Source organism: Gobio gobio (assembly GCF_949357685.1).
Source record: "Gobio gobio genome assembly, chromosome: 7".
Classification (NCBI taxonomy): domain Eukaryota; kingdom Metazoa; phylum Chordata; class Actinopteri; order Cypriniformes; family Gobionidae; genus Gobio; species Gobio gobio.
In genome coordinates this window covers 45,097,817-45,117,057 of record NC_137103.1, presented here as the reverse complement: position 1 = coordinate 45,117,057, position 19,241 = coordinate 45,097,817, and the positions used below count along the sequence as shown (strand labels likewise).

Here is a 19,241-nt window from a genome sequence, read left to right as displayed (position 1 = left end):
ATAAAAACATTTATCACTGTCAGTCATCACAATTTCGAGAGTGAATTCCGCATTTATATGCGGATGGGCCTATGTATTGAAGTGTGTATGTGGCCGCTTGTCAGGAATGGAAAACAAAAGTTTTATTCAAATTCTGAATATATTATAGGCCTTTTAATTATTATTATTTTATATCGCCTAGACAGCGCGCAAAGAGCGCTCACTTTATAATCACTAAAAGCTGTCACTCATTTAATGAACGCGATCTCACAGAGTTCCGTTATATGACTACACAATGAATCTCTTATTTACATAATGTCTACACTTTGTTAGAGAGGATTTGCACATGTGCAGAACTGGACAAAAACTCGAGAGGTGAGTAGATTCTAACTTCAACACCTGTGATTGGCCATTGAGTTCACGAAATCAACAAACATGTCTGTGATTGGCTACATTACTCACGAAGCGAAAACACATAGATATTGAATCGTTTGACGAGCACAAATACAGATATGTATTGGATCTTTTGCCAATTCGTTTTCACTAATAATAGGCTATTATTACGAAGAAAATAGATCCTAGATCAGCATGGACAGCTTTTCCCTCTAAAAGCAATCCGTAGCAGAAGCAGCAGGCGGCAGTGTTTGAATGAGAAAACTACACTATTATCAAGTCCGTCTCTCTCGGTCTGGAGGGGAGCACAGGGATGTCCATGGGACCTTTCTGTCTTTTTGACTTACAATGGCTGCCGCGTGCACGTGTCCGTTAAGTCCACGAGACCGTAGGGTGTCCAATTCATCATTTTAGGTGCCATTAGGCTCCAAGTTGAGCCTGGAGAGACACTCCAGATTAAGAGCTTGTTGCATTCAAGTGCTTTGTTGTCAGAATGAACAGGAATCATGGAGGAAACCATGTTTATTCTTGCCTATTTATTGGGTAAATCTTGTTAAAACCAAAATTATATGTAGTGTCACATGCACTGACAACCATATAAACATTTACGGTGCCATCCAGATTCAGATCCAGAAGTCCGCTTTCTGTTGATTCTGTAATTTCGTTCAAATGCAGGCTATTTAAAAAAAATTGCTGTGTATAAACAATACAATACGCTTCAAATAATTACTCGGATATGTGAATTACATTAATGACAAGACAAGATGATCTAGCTGTTTTGGGGGGGAAACTAAATCCTGTCACAGCATAGTTCCCCCCGCCACCATATTTTAAGTTTATGGCACACCCATTTCGGGAATTTGGGTATCAAAATTAATTCTGAACTTCCGACATCAGCGGCCGTTCATGTGCAATTTTTACCTACGAAACTCGTATTTACGATAATTCCGATAGCACGTGAAGACAGCATTACTCCCGGATTCGTTTTTGGAACCAGCATACCTTGAGTAAGCAAGGTTTGGGTTAATCAAGTTCAAGGTATATGTGAGGGCAAGTTAACCTTGCTTTCTGGAATACCCCCCTGGGGTGTCGAAATACTATTGGGTCCACTGGGGGGTATTCCATAAAGGAAGGTTAACTTACCGTCACATATAACTTGAACTCTCGATTGATTAACCTAAACCTTGCTTACTCGAGGTATGCTGGCTCCAAAAACGAGTCCGGGAGTAAGTTCTGACAACTCAGAGTATGCTAACCATGAACAGACAAGACATCCTCAACAGAGTAATGAATCGATGATAAGAAAACAGACGTTTAGAAAAAGCGCACCATTGTACTTCCTCTTCTTCTTTTGTTTACATCGTTCGCCACCTATTTGGTGGTTATTTGGTGCCAGTTGATAATACTGAGAATATCGAAATCAACTGCAGGCGGTCGATCCTTTTCCTATTTAGCACCTGAACTCTGGAACAGTCATCCTAGCATTGTTCATGAAGCAGAGACACTCTGTCATTTTAAATCTAGATTAAAACACATCCCTTTACTATGGCATACACATAAAACACTTTTTCAATGAAATGATTGTTAGGCTGCATCAACTAGGTCAGCCGGAACCGGGAACACTTCCCATAACACCTGATGTACTCGTGACATCATCAGAAGAATGGCATCTACGCTAATGTTAGTTTCTCTGTTTTATCCCGAGGTCTACTGCAGTCAGCCGGATCCAGGCCGTATCCACTTCAGATGGTGGACCTGCACCTAGACATGACCAACGCATGACCTTGAAGTGTCAGCAGAGACCGTGTCAATTAGACTCCCCCTGAAATTGCCTCATCGACACGGCATCCTCAATAAACCCGTCTCCGGCGTGATGACTCCGATCGTTTGAATATTCCTATTTAATAATTGTTTAATCGACACATCATCCTCAATAAACCCGTCTCCGGCTGTTGCCTCTGATCCTTCGAATACTCCGATCTATTATGACCTCTGACCTGTAAAGTTGTCATAATCATAATCATACGCTGTTTGTTAAGTGGCCAGAGGAGAACTGGCACCCCGTTTGAGCCTGGTTTCTCCTAAGGTTTATTTTTCTCCATTAGGACACCTGTTGGGGTTTTGGTTTCCTTGCCACTGTCGCCTTTGGCTTGGCTTGCTCAGTTGGGGACACTAAATTTTTCAACTAAATATCCTAATAAAACTAATTAGTAAACTAAATTAACCATATATAATAAATTACTGATCTAATGCCCACATTGTCACTGTATGATACTTGAAATGAGCTAGATGACATCACCGTTTTCTCCGGAATGGCTGTACGGCCAAATAAAATTCTGTTTGAAACAATCTGCATTGTAAAAAGCGCTATATAAATAAAGTTGACTTGACTTGTTATGCAATAATTTTTTTTAATGTCTTCATTTATTAAGTAATATTTATTCACTGAGAATAAGGATTATATTGTTTGTTTAATGCTAATTAATTGAATGCAGATCCATGTGTGAGATGACAATAAAATAAATAATAAATATATTTGAAATGAATTAACATTTAAACATTACCTTGTTATAATTTTTTTTATTCTAATTATTTAGAATTAATATATAATATTGTATATTATATAACTGAAACAAATTTGGTTATATTAATAAATATATTAATTATATAAAACGAATACCTCTTAAGCAAACTAACCCTGAAAGCTCTGGAGGTTATGTTCAGAGAGTGAGTTGCTATGGCTACTTACATACCCTGAAAATTACCTCCGCTTACTTATCCTTAAACATACCCAGGTATGTCACATAACCTGCTTTCTGGAATACCCCCCTGGGGGCGTGCGGTATCGCACAAACCAAAACAAAAAAAGACATTCCAACACGGAATGCAAATTTAAAAGTAGGTGAATTTAGCATGTTTCCTACATACAGTATCTGCAAGCATGTTATGGTATTTGTATGCTTTAGTAAAGTGAAAAACTTACTTACAACACCTTTAAAAAGCAATTTCTTTCAAATAAAAAATATATCCCTTTGCTTTGAACTTTGTAAATCTGTGTAAAAATGTTGTTTATGCTCAAACAGCAACAATACACACTAACTCAAGTTAAAAAAGTGAAATCATAATCAACCTCTCCTTTAAGCTTTGTTAAGATTTCCATTAAGAGAAGATGGTGGATGAATAAGAGAACCCGCTGCAGAAACAACAACAACAACAACAACAACAACGTGTAAACTACATGAATATAAAGCATTTAATAATATTTATTAGTACTTCACATTATGTAACACTGTCTAATATTCAAAACTAGGTCACAAAATGATGGACTGGATCTGATGACAGCAGTTTTTCATTTCTGTTAGACTGTATGTGCCTGACTGAAAACAGTGTGTGTGTTTGTGCAATTAAGGCAATGGTATATACAGTTAAGATATTTTGATGTGCAAAAATAAATAAGTGCTTCACAAGATAGAGGAGGATGTCCTTTTCACGAACAAATGTCTTGACAGAAACATATTTTCAGAGTATTTGGGTGTATCCATTATGGTAATATCTAGCATTTTTTAAGGAGACTGGTACACAGACTCACTAAATATAATTATTAAAATGCATTCTTAGTGACAGCATACAAATTCCTTAACCAAATGTTCACATTTTTACATAAAAAAAAACAAAAAAACAAACAAAAAGAAATAGAATTCCACTGTTTTAACTGTAACTGCATTCTGTAATTTGAGTAAAGAAAAATGGCTCCATTTTTTCACATAAGAAATGTAGTATGTCTAATATAGCAGAGAGAAGATCTGTGAAAAGATCATTCACTTGGGTTTGTTTCCATCGTTCATTATAGTTATCTGTTCAGATGCAGTACTTCTATAAACAGGATCATCCCCCCCCCAAAAGAAAAAAATATACATTTTGGATCAAATAAAATATAAAATCCATCGGTGGAGAAATGTTCCTCAAATCAGCATTGCCTTGATGTGCTCTAACAATTTTGGAGTCTTGAAACAGGGCTAAAAATATGGATAAATAAAAGGTGAATATAGTTTTTCAGAAACAGATATACATTTATATAAAAAAGAGAATAGAAAGTAAGGAAAGTAATTGCTTACTTTTCTGACACAAAAATTGCGTGTCTGTCTAAATATGGCTTGACAGGTTTGTCTATCTCCATCTCTTCTGAATCTGATGGACAAAAGAACATGTAAGGTGTGTCGATACTGACAAAACACAGACATGGGGTCCGTTCTTCGAATGTCGCTAACTCTGTTAGCCGGATTTCAACAACATGTCCATAAGATCAAACCTGCTCAGGAGAAGCTTATTTCATGTTAACAGGATTAGATTACATCTTGAGGTGATACTTAAAATCTGTCCCAGCCACTGCTACTTTATTACAAGAGTTCATTACTGAACCTGGGGCAATAATAATTTTTTATAATAATAATAATAATAATAATTTCAAAATGTATTTGAAAATAATATTATAATGTTGTGTATGATACTATAGACACCGCCACTTGATTGAGAGATTTATTTGTGATGGAATAATTACTTTAATCATTTTATTGGAGTATTACACACATGCTGTGCATTAATTTGAGTGATGACGGATATTATGGGAGTGTCTTGATGCGGCACAAGAGATGCAGATGATAACTTGATCTCGACCCTTAAGAAACGTTAATACTGTCACGTAACAAATCTGCTTCAAATTTAATAAAAAGATTAAAATAATTGCTAATAACAAAATTTTAATAAATGTAAAGGGTGTACAAATACTATAAAATCGTGAATATAAATAATGAAATGGGAATCATGTAAAAAAAAAAAAAAAAAACCTGCACATTTATCTATTATAACTTTTATGTTGGTTTGACTTCTTTATAAAGGTCCAGAAATTTTGTCTTTTTTTATTATTAACCAGCACAATAATACTTTTTTATTACTGCATAATGTCTTTGTTACATTGCTGTCTTGCCGCCAGCCAATCGTTGTATTGCTGATCGAGTATCGATGCATCTGCCCTCTTCAGGGAACAAAAGAAAGCGCAGTAATCTTAGACAATTTAATCCAGATATTTTAATCCAATCCACAAATTCGTTTGAAGAACCAAATTATCCAGAGATCAGTAATCACGATTAGAAGATCTGGGATCTGTCAAATCATCTCAGATGTATTAAGCGAGGTACGAAGAACGGACCCATGGTCTCTAATATACAGTGGCCCTAAAAAGTTTTTGAACACAGTTCCACTAACATCTGTTTTCTTTTCTGTTTCCTAACACATTTTTATTAGTCAATCATTTTGCTTGAAAAAATGCTTGTGCTCTCTTTCATTAAAATAAATGGCACTTGATTCAACATTTTGTTTCTTAATGCAATGAGATTTATACATCTTTAAGTGTGACTATATATTTGGGGACACTATATGTGCTATAATATATTAAAGGTCCCATGGCATGACATTTTTGTTTTCTGAGGTTTTTTTAACATTAATATGAGTTCCCCTAGCCTGTATATGGTCCCCAAGTGGCTAGAAATTTCGATAGGTGTAAACTGAGTTCTGGGTCTCCAGAAAATGAGAGCTCAGACGAGCCGATCTGGAATCTTCCCTGTATGCCGTCATACGGGGAACCGTTACCTCCCCTTCCTCTGCCTAGCCCGCCCAGAGAATTTGGAGAAAATGGATTCCGATTATCAGTCGCGACGTCAGCACAGGCTTTACAAACAGACTTTTACCATATGGATTCGACAGCACCGCCACAAACAGTGAGTAACAGTGTTCATTAATGCCTGATCTGTGATCAGTGATTTCTGATGTGTAGCTAATCATTCAAGTTTACGCAGACTTTCTTTCTTAATACTGTCCGTCCCGCCGCTGGCCGCCTTGATGCCCTAAGCGTAATGCATCAGTGAATCAAGCCAGTGACTAAAACGATCAACTTCACATCGTTTCTGTTAGTAGCATTAAACAAATCTGTTATTTCAATTTTGATTAGACGCTAGATTAGCGATCAAAGAACACTCTCTTCATAATGTTCGGATCTGTCAATCACACGTCCGCGAGTGTATCTGCACACTTGCCCAAACTGCCGTTATAACGAATGACACTGTTATGCTGAACAACAAAGCTCTTACTGTATTCATATATCGATATCGTGTTTGCTGTTAGTTGTGGTGAAAGCATTTTGTGAGAGAAATAACGTTGCAATGACGAGATCACTGCATTCACGCGATCAACAGACTGCTAATCACTGCAGCTTTTCATGTGATGGTAAAAGATCTAAAAATAATGCTATAATCAACACTTTGACGATTCGTTCATCTCGACGGCTGTGATGGTAAAAAAACGTAGTTTAGTGGGTTTAGAGGGGTTCCACGTGTTACAAAGTTCGTAGAATAAGGAGGAAGAAAGCATGGTCGCGTGACTCAGGTACAAACAAAAATAAACTCACGCTCTCAACAACTCGGTACAATACAACTTTCTCTGCTATCTATCCCCAGCTCTCCGTCTCTCTGGTCCATGAGTGCCCAGTCCACCTCTCTCTCTCTGGCAGTGCTTGCAGAGTCATCAGACGGTACCTCGCTAAACCACGCCCCCTCCGCCACATAATCTAATACTCATTTCAAATGCAAAGATGTCAGTCAATCACAAAAGTGGGCGTTTTCACTGAAGTCTCACAGCAGACACGCCTCATCAAACAGAGCATTCAAGCCAGAGGGCTAATATCAGTATAGAATTATTTTTATTTTTTTTTATGTAAAAACCATACTAACAATATAAGTACACCTCTGTAAACACCTTCCATGCCATGGGACCTTTAATTGGTTAGTTCACCCAAAAAAGAAAATTCTGTCATCATTTACTCAACTCCATGTCATTCCAAATCCATAAGACTTTAATTTCTCTTCTGAACACACATCTAAGAGATTTGCAAACTTGAATGCTGTAAACATTGTTCACTGTCTAGAGTTTTGGGTGAACAGATTTTCAATGGAGGGACAGAAATCCCTCAGGTTTCATTAAAATATCTTAATTTGCGTTATGAAGATTAACAAAAGTCTTCACAATCTTGGCCACAGGATCTACTAAGACATTGTGGCTTTGCAGAGCTGTCGTTTCAGTTTTACACTCATTTCTTACCCTCTTTTTACTCAATGAATGAATGAACGAACGAACGAACGAACGAACGGTGTATCTACCATCAGAAGAGCTGCTGTAGTAGCGACCAAAAGCTTCATCTTTTGGGATGTCTGGGTAAAGGTAGATGAGGGGATTCACTGGAACCTTCTTTGAAGCAGTGAGGGTGTAGTCACGGATGACGTTAGGCAAGGAGATGGTCGCCAGATCTGATTTAGTGTAGGGCTTCACCGAATGCATCTTAGGATTGCCTATAATTAACGCACATGTTAATACTCATTCACGTACAGTAAAAGACTGCCAGACGGATACTATTTTTCTTTAAAAACGTATTTGTATAAAATAACCAACACACACCATCCTGTGAATATTCCACCCATGTGATGGTGATTCCTCCTTCCCGACAGGTTTCACTGAAGCGCAGAAGGAAAGTGCCTGGGGGTTTGTCTCTCAACAAAGCCTTCTCTTGCTCTTTACTCAGAAACCCAATAATATGCCTGTATATTATTATGAGAAATTCAATCAAATGTATATAACAGCTTGTGCCATTGAATAAAAATGTCACATAAATGTCAATGTTCATGATTTTATGGCAGTATATAAATTGGAATACAGCTAGAGATTTTGACTGGTTAAAGTTTACATGAAACAGCATCTTAGATATGTATGTGTGAAACAGGATACTCAAAAGGCATTTGATTAGATTTGATCCACTGGGAATTGTTCGAATAGTGAAAAGTTATTCTGTATATCGGAATGGAGCAAGCAGAGGCAGAGCAAGATGTTATATTTTCATTACAAAGATAAGCACTTTGTTTTCTTTGGTAGAACGCAGACTGTTGAGTCAGAAAGATATATTAAGAATGTTGATTTCATGTTGACTTTAACTTTATTCATCTCAAACTGAAATTAGAATAGGAATTAAAATAATACAATAAACACATTGGCTGATTGTGCTCATCTAAAATGGAACAGATTCTAATATATAGCTATGTATACACACACAAGCCCTATTTGGTACAGTATTTGTTCCTGAGTCTGTAATGATCTTACCCATCGTTCCAGATGTTGAGCAGGTGTTTTTTAATAAGGTCCAGAATTCCATCCATCCACAGCCAGAACGGTACACCCCTCTCATTAGGAGACATCTGAAAACACAGTTTATTCTATGATTTAATTTATACTACCTCCATTTGATTAATTGATAAAACAAGTGGCTATGGCATTGCCTTGGCTATTTTTATTGCACATTTATTGCAATATTTTTATTGCCCATTGTTTTAAAAATTAAAAATTATAAATTATAAACTGTCAAATGAATTAATTGCATCTAACATAAAAGTTTGTGTTTACATAATATATCTGTGTGTGTATATATATTATTATATTTATACATATTATATATATATATATATATATATAAATTATATATACACGTCTGTGTGTATATACTCTATATACACACACACACACACACATAAATATATATATACACTACCGGTCAAAAGTTTGAGAACGGTAAGATTTTTAAAGAAGTCTCTTCTGCTCACCAAGGCTGCATTTATGTTATTTAAAAAAAGCTGTAATATTGTTAAATAACTGTTATCTATTTGAATATATTTTAAAATGTAATTTATTTCTGTGATGCAAAGCTGAATTTTGAGCATTATTACTCCATGATCCTTCAGAAATCATTCTAATACGATGATTTGGTGCTCAAGAAACATTTATGATTATTATCAATGTTGAAAGCAGTTGTGTAAAACATTTTTTTAGGATTATTTGATGAATAGAAAGTTCAAAAGAACAGTATTTATCTGAAATAGAAAGCTTGTACTACTGTTAAAATGTTTTGGGTCGGTAAGAATTTTTTTTTGGGGGGGGGGCTTAAGAAATTAATACATTTATTCTGCAAGTATGCATTAAATTGATCAAGTGACAGTATAGACATTTATAATGTTGCAAAAGCTTTATATTTCAGATAAATGCTGTTCTTTTGAACTTTCTATTCATTAAATAATCCTGAAAAAAATTTTTACACAACTGTTTTCAACATTGATAATAATGATAACTGTTTCTTGAGCAGCAAATCGGCATATTAGAATGATTTATGAAGGATCATGTGACAGACTGGAGTAATGATGCTGAAAATTCAGCTTTGAATCACAGAAATAAATTGCATTTTAAAATATATTCACATAGAAAAAAGTTATTTTAAATTATAAATTATTTTAAACATATATTATGTAAACATAAACTTTTATGTTAGATGCAATTAATCAATTTGACAACACTAATATATATATATATGTGTGTTTGTGTGCGTGCATGTGTGTTTGTATGTATATATACACGCGCATACACACACACACACACACACACACGTGTATATATATATATATATATATATATATATATATATATATATATATATATATATATATATATATATATATATATATATATATATATATATATATATATATATATATATATATATATATATATATATATTAGTGCTGTCAAATTTATTAATTGCATCTAATATAAATGTTATGTGTGTGTATATATATTTTTAATTATTATTATATTTATACATACACACACAATGTATATAATATATATAATAATATACATACACACACATATATTATATAAACACAAACTTTAAATAGTGATTAATCGATATATACAGCACTATATATATATATATATATAGTTAGTGTTGAGTTCTAAAAGCCCAGGTGTTGTATTTGGTATCAGGTTCTTCCACAGTCTCTGTTTTGTCTCTAAGTTTTGTTTTATCAGTAAATCACATGGTGACAGCAGAGGAACATACAAAAGCGAGGCTGGTTAAAGAAACGAAAGCAACTTTCCTGTCTTTGTTTCAATCGTTACATAAACCCACCTTACAAAATGTATTCCAGTTAATGAGACCCTCAGGGTCACCTTGGGCTTCATGACCTGAAAACAAATATGAAATCAGAAAAAAAGTGTGCTATCTATTTAACTATGAACTACTCTGTCCCATTTCAAGAGGTAAAAGAAAGTACAAATAAACTCACCAAGAAGTTTGTCGGCCAGCGAACTCAGCTGCTCAAAGTTCAGCGCTCGTTTAGTGACAGAAGAAAACTGCCAGCTTATGACCTTCGAAAGCTGCTCCCATTTCACTGGTGGCGAATTCAAGAAGAACGTCAGATTCTGAGACAGAGAGCGAGAGATGGACAGTGAGAGTCAGAATGGAAGCATCGGTAGAGGATAAAAACACTGATGATGGGAAACGGCCATACGTGGGGTTCGCTGCAGAGCATGTTGTACCATAAGATGGAACCCCAGGCACTAGGTAACTGATTCACGTGGGAGATTACCACAATAGGAAGTGATATGATCTGTTTAATCAAAATAAAACAGGTCGGGTCAGAATTACTGGTCTGATCAACAGTTGGTATTGTAACTATATATCAGAGTACTTTACCGATAAATCAACGCATAATTCTGGTTGCATGAGTTGAGTTTCAAATTTAAGTAAGTGCAGCTCCTCAGAAATGATGAGAGGAGTCTGTGATAAAAGAGAAAAAGCATCAGCGATTCGATTTATTTTCATTTCATTGTGTGTGTATTTTGGCCTACCTCATTGGTTCTGTTACATTTCATTTCCTTTAATTGCTGTGGGGAGGAAAGAGTGCAACAATAAGTTTTCAGTCATTATCATGCATTTATGGTGTGCAATAATGTCTTATCTGTTTGTTGTTTTTTCCCCCACAACATACCAAATGGCGAAATTCAGCTGCTAGACATCCATTGGATTCCTCTAAGTTGATAACTTTAGAAGTTGTCCCTAAAATGTTGAATTTCCTACATCTAGGACAATAGAAAACAGACAATTGGATTGTTTGAGCTTTGGAGGCATGTGTTAAAAAAATGCTAATGGTGAGACATTAAAATCTTTTATTAAAAAAATGTTTTACAGTTTGTCATAGTGTATTTCAGGCTTATTATATCTAGTATTATTATATTGATTACTGTATTACTGTACAGTATAGTAATATAGTTGCAGGATTGCAGTCTTGTTCAAATGTGGGTTGCAGAAGCTTTTGTGGTTGTTGTGTGGGCCACTATTAAATGTTTGCTAACCTCTGCTTGCCATATTATCTAAATACATTGGCACATTCAAAGCATCAAATTATAGTAATAAATCACATTTGAACTCTGGGTTTCTATATAATATGTTACATACCCTTTTATTGTGTCACTATCTGTTAAATCTCTACAGGAGAAAAACAAAAATACTGTATGAATACACAGGTGACAGACAGAAATACGGATAGATGGATAGATAGATAATACTTACTTGTCAATAGAGACTTTTACTTTGAGTTGACAGTTCAGTTCAGGGAGTTTGACTAGTGATCTACAAAGCATACAGCATATTAGATTGGATATTGGCTACACACCAACATCACTGAAATTGAAGGCTTTTCTCAAACATTTAGCATCATTAAATTGAGTGACGAAACAGCGTCAGTGGCGGTAACTTCAAAAAAACCCCAACCTTATTTTGACTGTGAACTGAACTCCTGTCTTTATCACCAAGGGTCTCTGAGGATGTGTGGGCATGCACGGTTGTCTCTCCACCACAAGAGAACTGAAAGACACGTCACAACCGCTGTCATCCTGTTCAACACTATAATCTTTCAGAAGTGACGTAAAGGTTTCCGTGTGAACCTTCAGTCACCAGCTGTTTCTCTTTCTACAGCTTGTGCTCCGCATATAAAGACGGGGGAAGAATAGTTAAGGTGTTGTGTCTCACTTTAATATAAGGTTTTTGAAGAGTGAAGTGGCCTGTTCATCCAGCTGGCTCTTGCTCAGAGTGAGGGGGTCGTTGTTGTAGGTGAACTTCTGCACCAGTTCCTGAACTTTCTTCAGCTGCTGACGGATCTGCTGTAGACTCTCTGCCACCACTGTGAACCTGCAGCACAATTCATGCAGTAGCTAATTACACAAAAATAATACATCAGTACCAAGGACAGCAACAAAACAAACAAAAGGTCATTTCAAGGACTTTCTTTCGAATTAAATAATGGTAGTTATTTGATAATAAAATGTATTTATTTATCAAATAGAAAATCTTAAAAGTCACCATAAAATAAAAATTGATAAACCCTCGTAATCTTTAATCAAAATAACTCCCTCTTCCTCTTTCAATGACATCACAACAATAGCTAACGACAACTATCCAATCAATTCCTGAAATTAAGTCCCATCCTACATTTGTTCTTGTTCGAGAAGCCGTTTCACTCAGATATACATCATAACAAGGAAGTAAAGATTATCGCAACTTCTGTTTCAAGCCCACTTTAACCTCTTAAAGTCTGGGACCATTTTTGGGATTTCCGTCTGGATTTGGCCTACCCAATTTGAAAAGCTTCCCATACCCACATACAGTGGTCTAAATTCCAGACCTTTGAATGTATTATTTTACAGGAAACCCTTTGAAGTTTCATAAACCACTGCTAAAAGTGATAAACATGTAAGTATATGTTGTCTGAGCTGTAATAATGCGATGCTTTAGAGACGCTTTTTACATTTTTTTTTCTTATAAATTCAGTGTTGAAAGTGTGTAACTCCGCTGTTTCCACTATATTCCAGAAAATAGTGGAAAAAATATTTTTGTCTGTATCATGTTGTATGCAAGATTTATACAAATGGATCTGAAGGGAGGACCCTTAACTTTCACATAACAGTCTTTTTTGGAATATAGTGGAAACAGCCCAAACTGTCTGCAGGGCGCTAGAGCACACAGGGCCTGAGTTACACACTTTCAAAAATGAATATATAACCAAAAAAATCCAAAAGCGTCTCTTTTTTTTGGGGGGGGGGGGGGGGGGGGGGGGGGGGGGGGGGGGTATTACAGCTCAGACAACATATACTTACATGTTTATCACTTTTAGCAGTGGTTTATGTAACTTCAAATGGTTTCCTGTAAAATGACACCAAAATTGTGTATTTAGGTATGTGGGTATAGGAAGCTTTTCAATTTGGGTAGGGCAAATCCATACGGAAATGGTACCAGAGTAATTTAGTGTAAGTAAGTTACTTTGTGTAAAACAAATGTCAAAGTGATGCATGTCACAGAAAGTAGAGACTCTAAGCTTTCAAATGCTACCACATGAGGTCAGAGCTCCTCCACAGACATTTAAAATTTAAAGTATATACATGATGATGTCATTCCGGACCCTGGACTTTAGGTGGTTAATAAATCGTCAACGGAAGGCTGCATCCTAGTGAGGCTGTGTCCTTCCTAGTCCAGTCCTTCGGAGGCTTGAGTCAGCATTAAACATTAGAATTCGGTGGTGGGCAGGGGTCAGCATGGGCACCCTGACTGGTCTTTGGCTATGCAGCCCCATACGCAAGCTGCGATGTATTCTGTGTATTCACTGTGTATTCTGACACCTCTCTATCAGAACCAGCATTAACTTCTTGAGCATTTTGAGCTACGGTAGCTCGTCTGTTTGATCAGACCACACAGCCCAGCCTTCGCTCCCCACGTGCATCAATGAACCATGGCCGCCCATGACCCTGTCGCCGGTTCACCACTGTTCCTTCCTTGGACCACTTTTGATAGATACTGACCACTGCAGACCGGGAACACCCCACAAGAGCTGCAGTTTTGGAGATGCTCTGACCCAGTCAAACTCGCTCAAATCTTTACGCTTGCCCATTTCTTCTGCTTCTAACACATCAACTTTGAGGACAAAATGTTCACTTGCTGCCTAATACATCCCACCCACTAACAGATGCCGTGAAGAAGAGATAATCAGTGTTATATGTTATATGCCTTCATCTCCGAAAACATTATTTTTGCCTCACATTTCATAATGAACTCAGTGCCGACTCGTTTATATCATCAGTTCTTTTTCGTGAATTGGAATGTGTGCAAAGGATTGTGAGTGATTTAAGGACGCGAAGAATACACTTGATGCATCCTTGAAAATGAGCTGAATGAAGGATGCGAAACAAAGGCAGCCTTCCAAAGATCCTTCAAATTGAGACGGCCTTCAGTGGCGCTTGATGACGTGGGTGGCAGGCGAGATACTAGGACGCAGCCTTCCGTTTGAGAAACACCCATTAATTGGTTTCCAGCGTGCAATACAGATCATTTGCAGCGCCTGCTAGAGGTTCTCACCAGCTCTGCAGCTGGTCCAGACACGCATTGGGCGGACCACCGATGCAAGCCATCTGCTGTCGCCTCTTCCACTCGGGTAACTCATCTGATATGAGTGTGAGCTGGATCTGCTCTGCTAGAGTCAGTACATTAGCGATTTCCTTTATCACCACCTGCACACATATATGAAGTAACACATTCCTATAGATGTGAACTCAAGCTTAAATATAAATAAGCATGCAGGCGCATTTACCATAATCTATACCTACCTCTCTTTTCATGTTTAGCCCCATAAACATTTGTCGAATTGCCATTTCCTCCAGCTGGATCTCTTTTTTTATCTGGTCACTCGTTTCACCTTCCACTGAAAATATAAAAACAAAAATCTATATGATTTATGTTTATTCAGAGTCAAACACATCTGTGAAATTGAACATTGATAGGCAGAGCGAAATGCTTAAAATGTATCTGTTACCTCGACTCTGCAAGGTCTTTCTCTTGAAGTCATACTCATCTTGTACATCCTCCAAAACCTGGATGTCCTGTTCTATTTCCTAGAGGCAAAGACGGTTCGTGAAACTGTAGTCACACTTCTAGAAATAGGTTTTCAGGAATGTGGTTCATTTAAAAAGATTCAATATCAGCTCCAAAATCATTTTTCGCTGAGATGCTTTACCTGCACTCTTGTCTTCAAATTGTTGATTTTATTGCCCAACTCATTGTGTTGCTCCATCATGAAATTCCCCTGTGATGAGTTACCGCTACCCTAAAAACAAAATTATAAAGAAATGAAAAAACAAGCGCAGGTTTGAAATGACAGCTGTGATGCAAGACTAAAAACTTGGCTTACTTGTGTACTAAGTGCAGTTTCCAGTATCTTTCTCTCTTCAGTTAGAGTGCTTGCTATGATCATAGCCATGTGAACAGGATCCTCCTGGAAATGCTCCTAATGGGAGACGATTAATTCCATTAGCTGAGCTATTTCATTTTAGAATGTAATCTTGTATAAAAAAAAACATCAAATTTTTTGCACCTGTACGTTACGCTTAATTTTGCGTATATTATGCTGTAAGAGGAAGTTGTTTCCCAGGTTGAGACGGCTGTAGTGCTCATCCAGTTGGTTGAGGAGCTCATGGAAGCGCAGGGTGGCCAAGGAAACATTATTTGCAATGGATTCCCTGCAACCAATAATAATGTGTCAAAGATGTGATGATCTGCAGCTATTCAAGATGCAACTGCATCAATTGAAATATCAAAAAATGAAATGAAATGACAACAAATCTCACCAGTCATGACTCTCAATCCACTGACTGAGATACTGTCGGATCTCCATGGGGAAAGCCTCGTCGTAAAGCTGGTCCACTTGCTCCAAATACAGAGAGTCCAGCAGCTGCAGCTGGTTCCAGAGTGTCATCTGCAAACATAAAAACGCAACCCATTATGAGCGTTTACATACTACATCCTGTCTGTGTTGACGTTTGTCACCTATACCTTGTTTTAAGCGCAATTATGTTAACATTAGGCATTGAGCCAATAACAATAATAATAATTTGTTTTTAAAAATGCACAAATGTAATAATATTTAATAATAAATTAGACTTTTATAAAAAAATACATACAAATGTATTATTTTCATTTAAAAAAGATTAATAAACAAATAATATTAGAGTTTTAGTGCTGTGCTCATCCATTAAAATCACCAAAATAATCAAGGTTTGATGACGTTCACACCCATATCTATCCTTGTAATAGTGAGATTAAACTATCCATATGAGTGAGATTAAAGTGTAACTGTCAAAGGCAGAACTAAATATAATTTTAGAGACTAATTACATGCTTCTATTCTATGCAATTAATATCCATTCGTTTTTAAGCTGTATGTATTTATAACAGAGCAAACATTATATTCTTCAGTTTTCCCTCAGCCTTGTCCTAGAACGAACTCAGATAAAACCTTAGATAACATAACATCAAATTACCTTTAAACATGGAAGTTGGGTCAAGGCACAAAAGTAGTATTTCTCAGGCTAAGTAGACAAGATACTCGTAGACTAAACAGTCTCACTCTCTGCTTCAGACTTTTATTCTCTTCAGTTAACCCAAAATGGTAATACGTGAAATACTCACGCAGGTTACAGCCCACATTGTAATTTTAAGCCAATCGGAATGCTGTAATTACCATATGTAAATATCCTAGTGGTGACGACCAATAATGTTCTAGTGCGTACAGTAAACCGCGCCCCCTTAGCGAATGGCTGTTCTAGTCAAGCGCAGCCCTCCCTTGACTGTCGCATTGATGCAGAATAGGAACTGCTGAGAGAATGGAAACTTAGCGAAACACTAGAACTGATTGATAAATACATAGTTTAAAAAACATTCATAATAAGCTAAAAAGCCTTGATTTGGAAAAGACATTTCTGATCCATCACTGACCTCACGTGGACCAGTCTTTCATGCTGATAGGCTGCGGTCTGGATGTGAGGGGGTTGTGAAACTCATGGCACAGCCGTCAGGCAAGCACGCGTTTTCCGAGAAAGCGAGACCTAAACGAACTGAATGCAGGAATAAACCTGAGAAACGAAACTAGGATTTGCGTCAGTTCCCTATGAGTTTACTACACGCCGCTGGATGTTTTTTATGGAGAACTCTTGGCTTACAAATATGCTTTGTTTTAAATAGGCAGAAATGGAGAACAGATGAGACATTTGTTTCACTTACATTTAAAATGATCTTATGTGATACCTGTGCCTACGTTGGTGAATAAATCAATGGGTGTGCTGTAATTTAAGTAGTTCTATAACGAGTTTGAATGAAAATATACTTTGAGGAAGATGATATCATTACAATTTCTGTAATTTTATCAAACAGGAAGGACAATTTTAGAGTGAAACACAAGGAACTAATAATAGAATAATAAGGGTTTTCTTCACAGGTTGCTGTTTTTTGTTAGTTAAACAGGGTGAAAAGTGAAATTGAGGATATAGGAGATACCTATACCAGTTATGTCCTTTGAATACACCTGGAATAATAAATAGCCAACAATACAACATTGACTCCACAGTAGTGAAACTGTTTAAAATTAGCTCATATGTTCACTTAATTGTGATATGGAGATATCAAAAACTAATATCCTTTCTATCTTGTAAGTTTGAGTTTAATAGTTTATCCAATATATTAAGACATGACAGGGATATGAAAATGTACTGCATATAGTGTCTGGATTGTCACAGAAACAAAACTCATCATTACGATAGTTCTATAAAGAGTTTGAATGCTTTGATCAAGATGATAACATTACAATTTCTGTAATTTTATCAAACAGGAAGGAACATTGGAGTGAAACAAACCAACTAACTAATATCACAAGTCCTTTGCAAAATACTTATTGATTGTATGCATTTCCCGACCAAAATGATGTCACTTTCTGGAGGATGTCATCCATTCAGGTTGCAACAAATGCCTTAAAGGGTTAGTTTACCCAAAAATGAAAATTCTTTCATTAATTACTCGCCCTCATGTCGTTAAGGCCCAGAAATGTAGGAAAGACATAGGTAAAATAGTGCATGTGACTACAGTGGTTCAACCTTAAATTTTATGAAGCGACGAGAATACTTTTTGTGCGCAAACCCCCCCAAAATAACAACTTTATTCAACAATCTCTTCTCATCTGTGCCAGTCTCCTACACTGTTGACCTAGTAAATACAGTGCTGCGCTTTTGAAGCGCTACGTCAGAACGCCGGCTTTCCATTGGTCGATGCTGTTCACGTGAGCACCACAGCGCATGCGTGCTAGCCAATGGTGAGCCGCCGTTCTGCTGTAGAACTCACTCGGAAGTGCTGCACTGTTTACACCTTTCTGGGCCTTGAAAGTGTTAATTAAATTGTTGTCTATGGAGGTGTCAGAGAGCTCTCGGATTTCATCAAAAATACCTTCATTTGTGTTCCGAAGATGAACGAAGGTCTTACGGGTTTTGAACGACATGAGGGTGAGTGATTAATGACAGAATTTTCATTTTTGGGTGAACTAACCCTTTAAGCTAAGAAAGCCCTTGGCTACATTTGTAATAGAATAACAAGGGTTTTCTTAACAGGTTGCTGTTTTTTGTTAGTTAAACAGGATAAAAAGTGAAATTGAGGATATAGGAAATACCTATACCAGTTAAAAATACACCTGGATTAATAAATAGCCAACAAAACAACATTGGCTCCACAGTAGTGAAACTGCTTAAAATTAGCTCATATGTTCACTTAATTGTGATATTGAGATAAACAAAAACTAATATGATTTTTATCTTGTAAGTGTGAGTTTAATAGTTTATCCAATATATTATGACATGACAGGTATATGAAAATTTACTGCATAGTAGTGTCTGGATTGTCACAGAAACAAAACTCTTCATTACGATTAATTTATGACTCATTGTCCTGCCAACAGTTTTTTTTTCTTGTGATAGACGCCAGCATTTTTTTGCCACATCATAAGAGAATGAAGTAGACGGGAAATAGTTGCACAAATGCAAAAGACTTAATGTCGTATTTGCACAAACTCAATAGACAG

General features: G+C 36.5%; 2 protein-coding genes across 2 annotated transcripts in view; one reads left to right on the top strand and one right to left on the bottom strand.

Annotated features, from left to right (window-relative positions):
* tfpia (tissue factor pathway inhibitor a) overlaps positions 1-19,241 on the top strand; it is a 1,059,262-nt gene that overhangs the window by 928,163 nt on the left and 111,858 nt on the right. The gene's annotated exons all lie outside the window — the stretch shown is intronic.
* On the bottom strand, positions 3,602-16,773 carry stat1b (signal transducer and activator of transcription 1b). The gene is made up of 23 exons (XM_079821749.1): positions 16,663-16,773; positions 15,970-16,097; positions 15,717-15,861; positions 15,534-15,629; positions 15,360-15,449; positions 15,159-15,237; positions 14,953-15,047; positions 14,705-14,856; positions 12,329-12,487; positions 12,071-12,163; positions 11,870-11,929; positions 11,756-11,785; positions 11,289-11,379; positions 11,149-11,184; positions 10,994-11,077; positions 10,809-10,907; positions 10,584-10,719; positions 10,427-10,482; positions 8,572-8,666; positions 7,876-8,015; positions 7,581-7,769; positions 4,488-4,560; positions 3,602-4,388 (listed from the first exon to the last, which is right to left on the bottom strand). Exons 2-23 carry the CDS (start codon positions 16,095-16,097, stop codon positions 4,361-4,363), a joined length of 2,154 nt encoding a protein of 717 aa, XP_079677875.1. The 5' UTR covers positions 16,663-16,773; the 3' UTR covers positions 3,602-4,360.